Source organism: Bombina bombina, chromosome 7, assembly GCF_027579735.1.
Source record: "Bombina bombina isolate aBomBom1 chromosome 7, aBomBom1.pri, whole genome shotgun sequence".
Taxonomy (NCBI): Eukaryota; Metazoa; Chordata; class Amphibia; order Anura; family Bombinatoridae; genus Bombina; species Bombina bombina.
In genome coordinates, this window is record NC_069505.1 from 246,760,304 (window position 1) to 246,774,706 (window position 14,403).

Sequence of the window (14,403 nt, forward strand, 5' to 3'; positions counted from 1 at the left end):
GCCAGACTATAAAACACTCCTAATAGAACCCCTTTGTACTGCTTTATAGAACCACAGACAGAATGTCAAGTTGCTTGTGGGCTAAAACACAAACCATATCTTTTATAATGTCACCTAGACAAGGGGACACTTCTGCTAGATTTACATCTGGAAAGAAACTACTCAGGTATCAGAGTGAACAGAGCATAAAAAAGATGTCTCACTACACTTTATATGACTATTTTGTATTTCCCCAAATAAATGGTGCAAACAAAACATTTAAAGGGATATAAAACCTAAAATGTTTCTTTCATGATTTGGTTCGATTGTAAAGTTTTCTTCTGTTTTCTAATTTGCTTTGTTCTCTTGGTATCCTTTGTTGAAGGAGCATCAGTGCATTGCTAAGAGCTAGATGAGCACACCAGGTGAGCCAATAAGAGAGAGATATGTGCAGCCACCAATCAGCAGCCAGTTCCTAGCTCCTGGGCATAAGGATACCAAGAAAATGAAGCAAATTAGATAACATTTTTATTGAGGTTTACAGAATATATACATTAACATCTCAAGTCATGATACATACATAAAGAAAAACATAATTTATGCTTACCTGATAAATTCCTTTCTTCTGTAGTGTGATCAGTCCACGGGTCATCATTACTTCTGGGATATTACTCCTCCCCAACAGGAAGTGCAAGAGGATTCACCCAGCAGAGCTGCATATAGCTCCTCCCCTCTACGTCACTCCCAGTCATTCGACCAAGGACCAACGAGAAAGGAAAAGCCAAGGGTGAAGTGGTGACTGGAGTATAAATTAAAAAATATTTACCTGCCTTAAAAACAGGGCGGGCCGTGGACTGATCACACTACAGAAGAAAGGAATTTATCAGGTAAGCATAAATTATGTTTTCTTCTGTTAAGTGTGATCAGTCCACGGGTCATCATTACTTCTGGGATACCAATACCAAAGCAAAAGTACACGGATGACGGGAGGGATAGGCAGGCTCTTTATACAGAAGGAACCACTGCCTGAAGAACCTTTCTCCCAAAAATAGCCTCCGATGAAGCAAAAGTGTCAAATTTGTAAAATTTGGAAAAAGTATGAAGCGAAGACCAAGTTGCAGCCTTGCAAATCTGTTCAACAGAGGCCTCATTCTTGAAGGCCCAAGTGGAAGCCACAGCTCTAGTAGAATGAGCTGTAATTCTTTCAGGAGGCTGCTGTCCAGCAGTCTCATAAGCTAAACGAATTATGCTACGAAGCCAAAAAGAAAGAGAGGTAGCGGAAGCTTTTTGACCTCTCCTCTGCCCAGAGTAAATGACAAACAGAGAAGACGTTTGTCGAAATTCCTTAGTTGCCTGTAAGTAAAATTTTAGAGCACGGACTACATCCAGGTTGTGCAGTAGACGTTCCTTCTTTGAAGAAGGATTTGGGCATAAAGAAGGAACAACAATCTCTTGATTGATATTCCTGTTAGTAACTACCTTAGGTAAGAACCCAGGTTTAGTACGCAGGACTACCTTATCCGAATGAAAAATCAAATAAGGAGAATCACAATGTAAGGCTGATAATTCAGAGACTCTTCGAGCCGAGGAAATAGCCATTAAAAATAGAACTTTCCAAGATAACAACTTTATATCAATGGAATGAAGGGGTTCAAACGGAACGCCCTGTAAAACATTAAGAACAAGGTTTAAACTCCATGGTGGAGCAACAGTTTTAAACACAGGCTTAATCCTGGCCAAAGCCTGACAAAAAGCCTGGACGTCAGGAACTTCTGACAGGCGTTTGTGTAACAGAATGGACAGAGCTGAGATCTGTCCCTTTAATGAACTAGCAGATAAACCCTTTTCTAAACCTTCTTGAAGAAAAGACAATATCCTAGGAATCCTAACCTTACTCCAAGAGTAACCTTTGGATTCACACCAATATAGGTATTTACGCCATATCTTATGGTAAATCTTTCTGGTAACAGGTTTCCTAGCCTGTATTAAGGTATCAATAACTGACTCAGAAAACCCACGTCTTGATAAAATCAAGCGTTCAATTTCCAAGCAGTCAGCTTCAGAGAAGTTAGATTTTGATGTTTGAAGGGACCCTGTATCAGAAGGTCCTGTTTCAGAGGTAGAGACCAAGGTGGACAGGATGACAAGTCCACCAGGTCTGCATACCAAGTCCTGCGTGGCCACGCAGGTGCTATTAGAATCACTGATGCTCTCTCTTGTTTGATTCTGGCAATCAATCGAGGAAGTAACGGGAAGGGTGGAAACACGTAAGCCATCCTGAAGTCCCAAGGTGCTGTCAGAGCATCTATCAGGACTGCTCCTGGATCCCTGGATCTGGACCCGTAACGAGGAAGCTTGGCGTTCTGTCGAGACGCCATGAGATCTATCTCTGGTTTGCCCCAACGTCGAAGTATTTGGGCAAAGACCTCCGGATGAAGTTCCCACTCCCCCGGATGAAAAGTCTGACGACTTAAGAAATCCGCCTCCCAGTTCTCCACTCCCGGGATGTGGATTGCTGACAGGTGGTAAGAGTGAGACTCTGCCCAGCGAATTATCTTTGATACTTCCATCATAGCTAGGGAGCTTCTTGTCCCTCCCTGATGGTTGATGTAAGCTACAGTCGTGATGTTGTCCGACTGAAACCTGATGAACCCCCGAGTTGTCAACTGGGGCCAAGCCAGGAGGTCATTGAGAACTGCTCTCAATTCCAGAATGTTTATTGGCAGGAGACTCTCCTCCTGACTCCATTGTCCCTGAGCCTTCAGAGAATTCCAGACGGCACCCCAACCTAGAAGGCTGGCGTCTGTTGTTACAATTGTCCAGTCTGGTCTGCTGAATGGCATCCCCCTGGACAGATGTGGCCGAGAAAGCCACCATAGAAGAGAATTTCTGGTCTCTTGATCCAGATTCAGAGAAGGGGATAAGTCTGAGTAATCCCCATTCCACTGACTTAGCATGCACAGTTGCAGTGGTCTGAGGTGTAAGCGTGCAAAGGGTACTATGTCCATTGCCGCTACCATTAAGCCGATTACCTCCATGCATTGAGCCACTGACGGGTGTTGAATGGAATGAAGGGTGCGGCAAGCACTTTGAAGTCTTGTTAGCCTGTCCTCTGTCAGGTAAATCTTCATTTCTACAGAATCTATAAGAGTCCCCAGGAAGGGAACTCTTGTGAGTGGAACGAGTGAACTTTTCTTTTCGTTCACCTTCCATCCATGTGACCTTAGAAATGCCAGCACTAACTCTGTATGAGACTTGGCAGTTTGAAAGCTTGAAGCTTGTATCAGAATGTCGTCTAGGTATGGAGCTACCGAGATTCCCCGCGGTCTTAGTACCGCCAGAAGAGCACCCAGAACCTTTGTGAAGATTCTTGGAGCTGTAGCCAATCCGAATGGAAGAGCCACAAACTGGTAATGCCTGTCTAGGAAGGCAAACCTTAGGTACCGATAATGATCTTTGTGAATCGGTATGTGAAGGTAAGCATCTTTTAAATCTACAGTGGTCATGTACTGACCCTCTTGGATCATAGGTAAAATTGTCCGAATAGTCTCCATCTTGAACGATGGAACTCTTAGGAATTTGTTTAGGATCTTTAAGTCCAGGATTGGTCTGAAAGTTCCCTCTTTTTTGGGAACCACAAACAGATTTGAGTAAAACCCCTGTCCCTGTTCCGATCGTGGAACTGGATGGATTACTCCCATTAACAAGAGCTCTTGTACGCAGCGTAGAAACGCCTCTTTCTTTGTCTGGATTGTTGACAATCTTGACAGATGAAATCTCTCTCTTGGAGGAGAGTATTTGAAGTCCAGAAGGTATCCCTGAGATATTATCTCTAGCGCCCAGGGATCCTGAACATCTCTTGCCCAAGCCTGGGCGAAGAGAGAAAGTCTGCCCCCCACTAGATCCGATCCCGGATCGGGGGCCCTCAATTCATGCTGTTTTAGGGGCAGCAGCAGGTTTCCTAGTCTGCTTGCCCTTGTTCCAGGACTGGTTAGGTTTCCAGCCTTATCTGTAGCGGGCAACAGCTCCTTCCTGTTTTGGTGCAGAGGAAGTTGATGCTGCTCCTGCTTTGAAATTACGAAAGGAACGAAAATTAGACTGTCTAGTCTTGGCTTTGGCTTTGTCCTGAGGCAGGGCATGGCCTTTACCTCCTGTAATGTCAGCGATAATCTCTTTCAACCCGGGCCCGAATAAGGTCTGCCCTTTGAAAGGTATATTAAGCAATTTAGACTTAGAAGTAACATCAGCTGACCAGGATTTTAGCCACAGCGCCCTGCGTGCCTGAATGGCGAATCCTGAATTCTTCGCCGTAAGTTTAGTAAGATGTACTACGGCCTCCGAAATGAATGAATTAGCTAGTTTAAGGACTCTAAGCCTGTCCGTAATGTCGTCCAGAGTAGCTGAACCAATGTTCTCTTCCAGAGACTCAATCCAGAATGCCGCTGCAGCCGTGATCGGCGCAATGCATGCAAGGGGTTGCAATATAAAACCTTGTTGAACAAACATTTTCTTAAGGTAACCCTCTAACTTTTTATCCATTGGATCTGAAAAAGCACAGCTATCCTCCACCGGGATAGTGGTACGCTTAGCTAAGGTAGAAACTGCTCCCTCCACCTTAGGGACCGTTTGCCATAAGTCCCTTGTGGTGGCGTCTATTGGAAACATTTTTCTAAATATCGGAGGGGGTGAGAACGGCACACCGGGTCTATCCCACTCCTTAGTAACAATTTCAGTAAGTCTCTTAGGTATAGGAAAAACCTCAGTACTCGTCGGTACCGCAAAATATTTATCCAACCTACACATTTTCTCTGGTATTGCAACTGTGTTACAATCATTCAGAGCCGCTAACACCTCCCCTAGTAATACACGGAGGTTTTCCAGTTTAAATTTAAAATTTGAAATATCTGAATCCAGTCTGTTTGGATCAGAACCGTCACCCACAGAATGAAGCTCTCCGTCCTCATGTTCTGCCACCTGTGACGCAGTGTCTGACATGGCCCTAATATTATCAGCGCACTCTGTTCTCACCCCAGAGTGATCACGCTTACCTCTTAGCTCTGGTAATTTAGCCAAAACCTCAGTCATAACAGTAGCCATATCCTGTAATGTGATTTGTAATGGCCGCCCAGATGTACTCGGCGCTACAATATCACGCACCTCCCTCTGAGCGGGAGATGTAGGTACTGACACGTGAGGCGAGTTAGTCGGCATAACTCTCCCCTCGTTGTTTGGTGAAATTTGTTCAATTTGTACAGATTGACTTTTATTTAAAGTAGCATCAATACAGTTAGTACATAAATTTCTATTGGGCTCCACTTTGGCATTGCAACAAATGACACAGGTATCATCCTCTGAATCAGACATGTTTAACACACTAGCAAATAAACTTGTAACTTGGAAATACAATTCAATTAGAATAATATTAAAACGTACTGTGCCTTTAAGAAGCACAGAAGATCTATGACAGTTGAAAATTAATAAATTGAAACAGTTATAGCCTCAATCCTTGTAAATAACACAACTTTAGCAAAGGTTTAATCCCATTAGCAAAGATAACAAATTCTGAAAGCAGGAAACAAATTACAGAATAAACGTTTTTTATCTCAGTCAAACAATAATTCTCACAGCTCTGCTGAGAGAAATTACCTCCCTCAAAATAAGTTTTGAAGACCCCTGAGCTCTGTAGAGATGAACCGGATCATGCAGGGAATACAATGAGTTGCTGACTGAAATATTTGATGTGTAGAAAAAGCGCCAAAAAACGGCCCCTCCCCCTCACACACAGCAGTGAGGGAGAACAGAAACTGTCAGAAAACAGATTAAGCAACTGCCAAGTGGAAAAATAGTGCCCAAACATTTATTCACTCAGTACCTCAGTAAATGAAAACGATTTTACATTCCAGCAAAAACGTTAAACATAATCTCTAGTTATTAAACAGCTTTATGTATTTCTTACAGTGTAATTCTAGTGAAGTACCATTCCCCAGAATACTGAAGTGTAAAGTATACATACATGACATTATATCGGTATGGCAGGATTTTCTCATCAATTCCATTGTCAGAAAATAAAAACTGCTACATACCTCTATGCAGATTCATCTGCCCGCTGTCCCCTGATCTGAAGTTTACCTCTCCTCAGATGGCCGAGAAACAGCAATATGATCTTAACTACTCCGGCTAAAATCATAACAAAAACTCTGGTAGATTCTTCTTCAAACTCTGCCAGAGAGATAATAACACACTCCGGTGCTATTTTAAAATAACAAACTTTTGATTGAAGATATAAAACTAAGTATAATCACCATAGTCCTCTCACACATCCTATCTAGTCGTTGGGTGCAAGAGAATGACTGGGAGTGACGTAGAGGGGAGGAGCTATATGCAGCTCTGCTGGGTGAATCCTCTTGCACTTCCTGTTGGGGAGGAGTAATATCCCAGAAGTAATGATGACCCGTGGACTGATCACACTTAACAGAAGAAATTAGCTTTTAGATACACATTTAAAACTCTGACATTTTTGAAACATAAAATTGCAGGTTCTAGCTGAATCATAAAATTTTGGGTGAAAAGTGAAAAAATTACTTTGAAAATTGATGTTTGAATATTAGATTATTATAAGTGTAGCATAGAACACCTTATAAACATTTAATGATCCTGTCTGATGGAAGACAGAAGACTAAACTGCTAGTTTTACAGAGTGGGAGAGAACCTCACTGGCTGATAAACATCCCACATATTGAAGAAATGTTTATTTAAAGGGACAGTCTACTCCCGAATGTAGATAATCCCTTTATTACCCATTCCCCAGTTTTGCATAACCAACAGTTATATTAATACACGTTTTACCTCTGTGATTACCTTGTATCTAAGCCACTGCAGACTGTCCCCTTATTTCAGTTCTTTTGACAGACTTGCATTTTAGCCAATCATTGATGACTCATAAATAAGTCCACGGGAGTGAGCACAATGTTATCTATATGAAACATTAATTTGTACCCTCTAGCTTTGAATAACTGTCAAAATGTACTGAGATAAGAGGCGGACCAAAGGGCTTAAAAATTAGCATACAAACCTACCTAGGTTTAGCTTTCAACAAAGAATTCCAAAAGAACAAAGCAAAATTGATGATAAAAGTAAATTGGAAAGTTGTTTAAAATGATATGCCCTATCTGAATCATGAAAGTTTAATTTGGACTTTACTGTCGCTTTAAAAAAACAAAAACGAATCAGTCCCTAATAAAATCACCATGAATGCCTCAGCCAGACTGATCTTCCTCTCATGCCCCTCCTCATCTGCTGCACCTCTCTGCCAGCCCCTCCTCTATCTTCCTTTAGCCTCAAGAATAAAATGTAAAATCCTACACTGCTCTCAATAACATCTCAACCGCTTCTATTACTACCCCCCTGGTTTGCAAACATTCTCCTTCCCGCTCCTACTGCCCAATCATCTGTCTTTCCTTCTTTCTTGTCACCTACTCACATTCCTGTCTACAAGACTTCTCTAGAAATGCAGTTATGTCACCTACTCACATCCCTGTCTACAAGACGTCTCTACAAATGCACTTATGTCACCTACTCACATCCCTGTTTACAAGACTTCTCTAGAAATGCACTTATGTCACCTACTCACATTCCTGTCTACAAGACTTCTCTAGAAATGCACTTATGTCACCTACTCACATCCCTGTCTACAAGACTTCTCTAGAAATGCACTTATGTCACCTACTCACATCCCTGTTTACAAGACTTCTCTAGAAATGCACTTATGTCACCTACTCACATTCCCATCTACAAGACTTCTCTAGAAATGCACTTATGTCACCTACTCACATCCCTGTCTACAAGACTTCTCTAGAAATACACTTATGTCACCTACTCACATCCCTGTCTACAAGACTTCTGTAGAAATGCACTTATGTCACCTACTCACATCCCTGTCTACAAGACTTCTCTAGAAATGCACTTATGTCACCTACTCACATTCCCGTCTACAAGACTTCTATAGAAATGCAGTTATGTCACCTACTCACATTCCCGTCTACAAGACTTCTATAGAAATGCAGTTATGTCACCTACTCACATCCCTGTCTACAAGACTTCTGCAGAAATGCACTTATGTCACCTACTCACATTCCCGTCTACAAGACTTCTCTAGAAATGCACTTATGTCACCTACTCACATCCCTGTCTACAAGACTTCTCTAGAAATGCACTTATGTCACCTACTCACATTCCCGTCTACAAGACTTCTCTAGAAATGCACTTATGTCACCTACTCACATCCCTGTCTACAAGACTTCTCTAGAAATGCACTTATGCCACCTACTCACATTCCTGTCTACAAGACTTCTCTAGAAATGCACTTATGTCACCTACTCACATCCCTGTCTACAAGACTTCTGCAGAAATTCACTTATGTCACCTACTCACATTCCCGTCTACAAGACTTCTCTAGAAATGCACTTATGTCACCTACTCACATCCCTGTCTACAAGACTTCTGCAGAAATGCACTTATGTCACCTACTCACATCCCTGTCTACAAGACTTCTGTAGAAATGCACTTATGCCACCTACTCACATCCCTGTCTACAAAACTTCTGCAGAAATGCACTTATGTCACATACTCACATCCCTGTCTACAAGACTTCTATAGAAATGCACTTATGTCACCTACTCACATTCCCGTCTACAAGACTTCTATAGAAATGCACTTATGTCACCTACTCACATCCCTGTCTACAAAACTTCTGTAGAAATGCACTTATGTCACCTACTCACATTCCCGTCTACAAGACTTCTATAGAAATGCACTTATGCCACCTACTCACATCCCTGTCTACAAGACTTCTCTAGAAATGCACTTATATCACCTACTCACATTCCCGTCTACAAGACTTCTCTAGAAATGCACTTATGCCACCTACTCACATTCCTGTCTACAAGACTTCTGCAGAAATGCACTTATGTCACCTACTCACATTCCCGTCTACAAGACTTCTCTAGAAATGCACTTATGTCACCTACTCACATCCCTGTCTACAAGACTTCTGCAGAAATGCACTTATGTCACCTACTCACATCCCTGTCTACAAGACTTCTGTAGAAATGCACTTATGCCACCTACTCACATTCCTGTCTACAAGACTTCTCTAGAAATGCACTTATGTCACCTACTCACATCCCTGTCTACAAGACTTCTCTAGAAATGCACTTATATCACCTACTCACATTCAAGTCTACAAGACTTCTCTAGAAATGCACTTATGTCACCTACTCACATTCCCATCTACAAGACTTCTATAGAAATGCACTTATGTCACCTACTCACATTCCTATCTACAATTCTTCTCTAGAAGTGCACTTATGTCACCTACTCACATCCCTGTCTACAAGACTTCTATAGAAATGCACTTATGTCACCTACTCACATTCCCGTCTACAAGACGTCTCTACAAATGCACTTATGTCACCTACTCACATTCCCGTCTACAAGACTTCTCTAGAAATGCACTTATGTCACCTACTCACATCCCTGTCTACAAGACTTCTATAGAAATGCACTTATGTCACCTACTCACATCCCTGTCTACAAGACTTCTATAGAAATGCACTTATGTCACCTACTCACATCCCTGTCTACAAGACTTCTCTAGAAATGCACTTATGTCACCTACTCACATTCCTGTCTACAAGACTTCTCTAGAAATGCACTTATGTCACCTACTCACATTCCTGTCTACAAGACTTCTCTAGAAATGCACTTATGTCACCTACTCACATTCCTGTCTACAAGACTTCTCTAGAAATGCACTTATGTCACCTACTCACATTCCTGTCTACAAGACTTCTCTAGAAATGCACTTATGTCACCTACTCACATTCCTGTCTACAAGACTTCTCTAGAAATGCACTTATGTCACCTACTCACATTCCCGTCTACAAGACGTCTCTACAAATGCACTTATGTCACCTACTCACATCCCTGTCTACAAGACTTCTCTAGAAATGCACTTATGTCACCTACTCACATCCCTGTCTACAAGACTTCTCTAGAAATGCACTTATGTCACCTACTCACATCCCTGTCTACAAGACTTCTATAGAAATGCACTTATGTCACCTACTCACATTCCCGTCTACAAGACGTCTCTACAAATGCACTTATGTCACCTACTCACATCCCTGTCTACAAGACTTCTATAGAAATGCACTTATGTCACCTACTCACATCCCTGTCTACAAGACTTCTCTAGAAATGCACTTATGTCACCTACTCACATCCCTGTCTACAAGACTTCTCTAGAAATGCACTTATGTCACCTACTCACATCCCTGTCTACAAGACTTCTATAGAAATGCACTTATGTCACCTACTCACATCCCTGTCTACAAGACTTCTATAGAAATGCACTTATGTCACCTACTCACATTCCCGTCTACAAGACGTCTCTACAAATGCACTTATGTCACCTACTCACATCCCTGTCTACAAGACTTCTCTAGAAATGCACTTATGTCACCTACTCACATCCCTGTCTACAAGACGTCTCTACAAATGCACTTATGGCACCTTACTCCACAAGACTTGCCTCAAGCTTTCAGATGTTCCCTAGAAACTTTTCAGGGATGTCTACAACCTATTTTAAAAGGATATGACACCCAACATTTTTCTTTTGTGAAACACACAGAGCATACAATCAAAACAACTTATCTAATTCACTTCTATATTTAAATTTGCTTTATTCCCAGAGTATTCTTTTCTTTATTGAAGAGATACATAGGTAGGGGTCTGGACAACTACATGGCAGGAAATTGCTCTTGCAAATGGATAACATTCTTGCAAAACTGCTGCCATATAGGGCTCCAGAGCTTACGTCCCTGCTTTTCAATGAAAGATACCAAAAGAACAATGCAAATTAGATAATAGAAGAAAATTTGAAATATGTTCAAAATTGTATGCTTTATCTGAATGCTGAAATAAAATGTTGTGGTTTTATGTCCCTTTAGTCTCTCTCGTGGTTTCCTAACCTCAGAACCCTTTTCTTTCGCATCAGATACCCTTGTACTCCCTTTTGCTTATAAGCTCCGAGGCCCAGCTATTATGTATATTATATTTTCCAAGGTGAACCCTCTACACCTGCATTATTTAGCAATTGTACGTTGACATAATGCACCTAACCTCTAGTGCTGTGGAATAGTTAGCGCTCTATGCGAGTGATGAGAACTACTCTTTATACGGAAGACTATTTCTAAAACGATTGCATGGTCTATTCACATTACCACTTACCTGCTTCAGTAAGAAAAAGCACAAGACTAGCAAGCTCTCTGTAATTATAAAAAATAACCCAAAAAATACCAAACCTACCTTCAAGTCTCACCACTAGCGGAACCTTCAGTTCGAGTTCTCTGCAAGCTTTTGTTATTCCGTTCGCAATGATAGCACAATTGACGATGCCTCCAAAAATGTTAACAAGAATTGCTTCTACCTATAAAGCACAAGGAAGAACATTGTCAACATAAGCAAATAAATGCTATACAGAAAATCTACAAAGACAAAACTAAAAATGAATATGTTTGTCTACATTAATGATAGACAGTTTAGATGCCAATACCATTGCAGCACACAGGATGAACAACCATAATCTTGCAGCTGAAGGTCTTGTCAGCCATGACATAACAGCAGAAGATGCCATAACTGATGGTCATGATGTAAGGTACGTGTTGTGGTTACAGGTAGGTGATGGGATAGCCCCATGGATGCCAGTGAGAAATGAAAAAAAAAAACAAGGATTGCAGCAGCCTTTGGCGATAGAGCCTAGTTCCGCTGTTCACGAAGGAGGCAGTGTGGAAATCAAAGTGTTAAGATTTTTAACCATTTTCCAAAGAATAAAGCTAAATTATCTGACACAACCATTAACGCATATCGTCATCAACAGTGCAATTTTCTGCAACTCTAAGCTAAACATATTTCTTTCTAATGCACAGACGCTGCAGCACGTTACAGGGTAAAGACAAACAATGCCCCAAGGATCAAACAAGCAGAAACAAAATAAATACATAAAGTAAAAGGTGCATAACAAAGGTTAGGTCGATAATATGTAAATTGCATAAGCATTTATCTAGGTAAGTGCAAAATAAGCTATTAAGATACAGAGGTAGGCTCATAAGCACTCAGGAGTGTGCACGTGTCTTTAGGACTCTATGGCAGCAGCTACAAATAATGTTGCAAAAACGGCTGCCATAGAGTCCTAAAGACACGTGCACACTCCTGAGCCTACCTAGTTTTACTCTTCAATAAAAGATACCAAGAGAACAAAGCAAACTTGATAACTGAAGTAAATTGTAAAGTTGTTTAAAATTGCTGCTCTATCTGAATCATGAAAGTTACATTTTGACTTTACTGTCCATTTAACTGTGTTTAATCCTTTTGCAGGGGCTAAGCTTACAGTTATGTACAAGCAGCAGTGCAACAACTAACAGAGCATTCTCTTTTTGCACTTTTCTGCCCCTTTAATTTGTGTTTAATAAGCAGCTGTAGCGCAGGGAGCCTGTGATGTAATTTACGGAAATACTAGAATTGTCCCCAACGCTCTGGTTACTTGTCCCAGGCTGAGTTCTTGCAGCAGCGGCTCAGGTTTATAAAAGTGTGTCTGTCAGTTCTTAGAAATATTCCGCAAAGCAATGAAGGCTGAAGAAAACCATGAAAGTACAACCGTGAAATCTACTCAATGCATAAACATGCGGCTTTGCAATAAACCTGCATTTACATTCAACACACAAAATGTTCCACATTTATTTCTTTTTTGCTATTGCTGAAAACTTCTTTTGGATAGCTTAAAGGGACAGGAAACCCCAACATTTTCTTTCATGGTTTGGATAGAACATACAATTTTAAACAACTTTCCAATTTACTTCTTTTAGAAAATGTGCTTCATTCTCTAGCTATCCTTTGCTGAAGGAGCAGCATTGCACTACTGGCAGCTAACTGAACATATCTAGTTAGCCAATCACATGAGAAAAATATGTGCAGGCACCAATCAGCAGCTAGCTCCCACTAGTGTAGGATATGTGCGTGTTCTTTTTCAACAAGGGATACCAAGAGAACAAAGCACATTTGAAAATATTATTGAATTTAATAGTGTCTTAAAATGACATGCTCTATCTGAATCATGCAAGTTTAGTTTCAACTCCCCTATGTCTTTAAAAAGGAACATAATGCAATAACTAATTCATCCAACTCTTACATGAAAACAACAGCAATATAAATGTAAAACATTACAGAAATCCAATAGTCAGGGAGAAAAGCAAACTGTAGGCTGGACGATTTCACAAGTCACAGGACGGAGGATACGTTTATATATTACACTATCTATAAACCTCTACATATTTGGTATCGGTAAACTCAGAAAATCCAGGTTTTGTCTTAGTTTAGTGCTTCATGATATGAAAAAAAAAATGTCTGAAAGGCAAAATCTAAATGGCGTTTAGAAAAATGAATGCGCACAGGGAAATATACAAATAATGTGATAAACTTCATTTGATTTAATAAATAAATAAATGTCTGGACCAGTTAGTTAAAGGGTTAATCGGCTAATCTGATACAGTAGGCTGTTAGACAAACATTGTTTAGAGAATGATGGGAAATCATTGGCTTACATTACTAAAGATAAAGAGTATAATCAGAGGGTCTAATATCGGAAGCCCTAAGACGGCCGTTCTGGTCTAAGGATCTATATCTTGTTACCAGTAGAATTTTAATCATGTCTTTTAATCCAATGGCAGCGAATGGCTGAAAACCCCATGGAAAGAAATGAGATGTGGCTTGTATAATGGATGACTCTATGCATAGCTTTAATAAAAAATACTGTGTTTAATTAGAGAGGAGTCTAAAAGGATTTAATCAATAAGAAAGTGAATCGGGTAGATAATTCTGTCTAAGGTTTATTGTAACCTTCTAAATAAACCCACAGATCCATTCAAATGAAGCCGTGATTTATTTACATGTGGCGAAATTTATGTTAACGTTGTTTAGGTGCCTTTTTGTCGGCCAGCTCAATCTTTATAAATCATTTTTGAATGACATTCTCTGAGCTTGCTCAAACATCTAACGGAGAAGAAAGCAGTGAATAAGGAATAGAGATTATATTTTGGCAGAAGCAAAGTGAGGAAAAATATACAAACACAGCATTTTAGAGATGTTAACATTTACTAGTGCAAAGCATAAAAGCTGATTTTATTAAAAGTTCATTCCAAAAATACTAAAACTCCAGGGCTCAGAGTCGGCCCTGTGTAATGGAGACATAAAAAGAGCAAATGGCAGAATGACTGGTTACATTTTATTAAACCGCCGGTTGGTCATGGTCAATTGACGCGGCATCCCAATTACGTTTTATAAACAACTTTATGCGATTGGGACTTTTAA

General features: G+C 40.5%; 1 protein-coding gene across 1 annotated transcript in view; it reads right to left on the reverse strand.

Moving 5' to 3' along the window:
• The window catches only part of SUCLG2 (succinate-CoA ligase GDP-forming subunit beta), a 641,499-nt gene that overhangs the window by 39,360 nt on the left and 587,736 nt on the right, over nucleotides 1-14,403 (reverse strand). Inside the window, exon 10 of the mRNA XM_053720692.1 lies at nucleotides 11,347-11,467. Within this exon, the coding sequence (XP_053576667.1) occupies nucleotides 11,347-11,467 (121 nt within the window). The remainder of the gene's footprint in view (nucleotides 1-11,346; nucleotides 11,468-14,403) is intronic.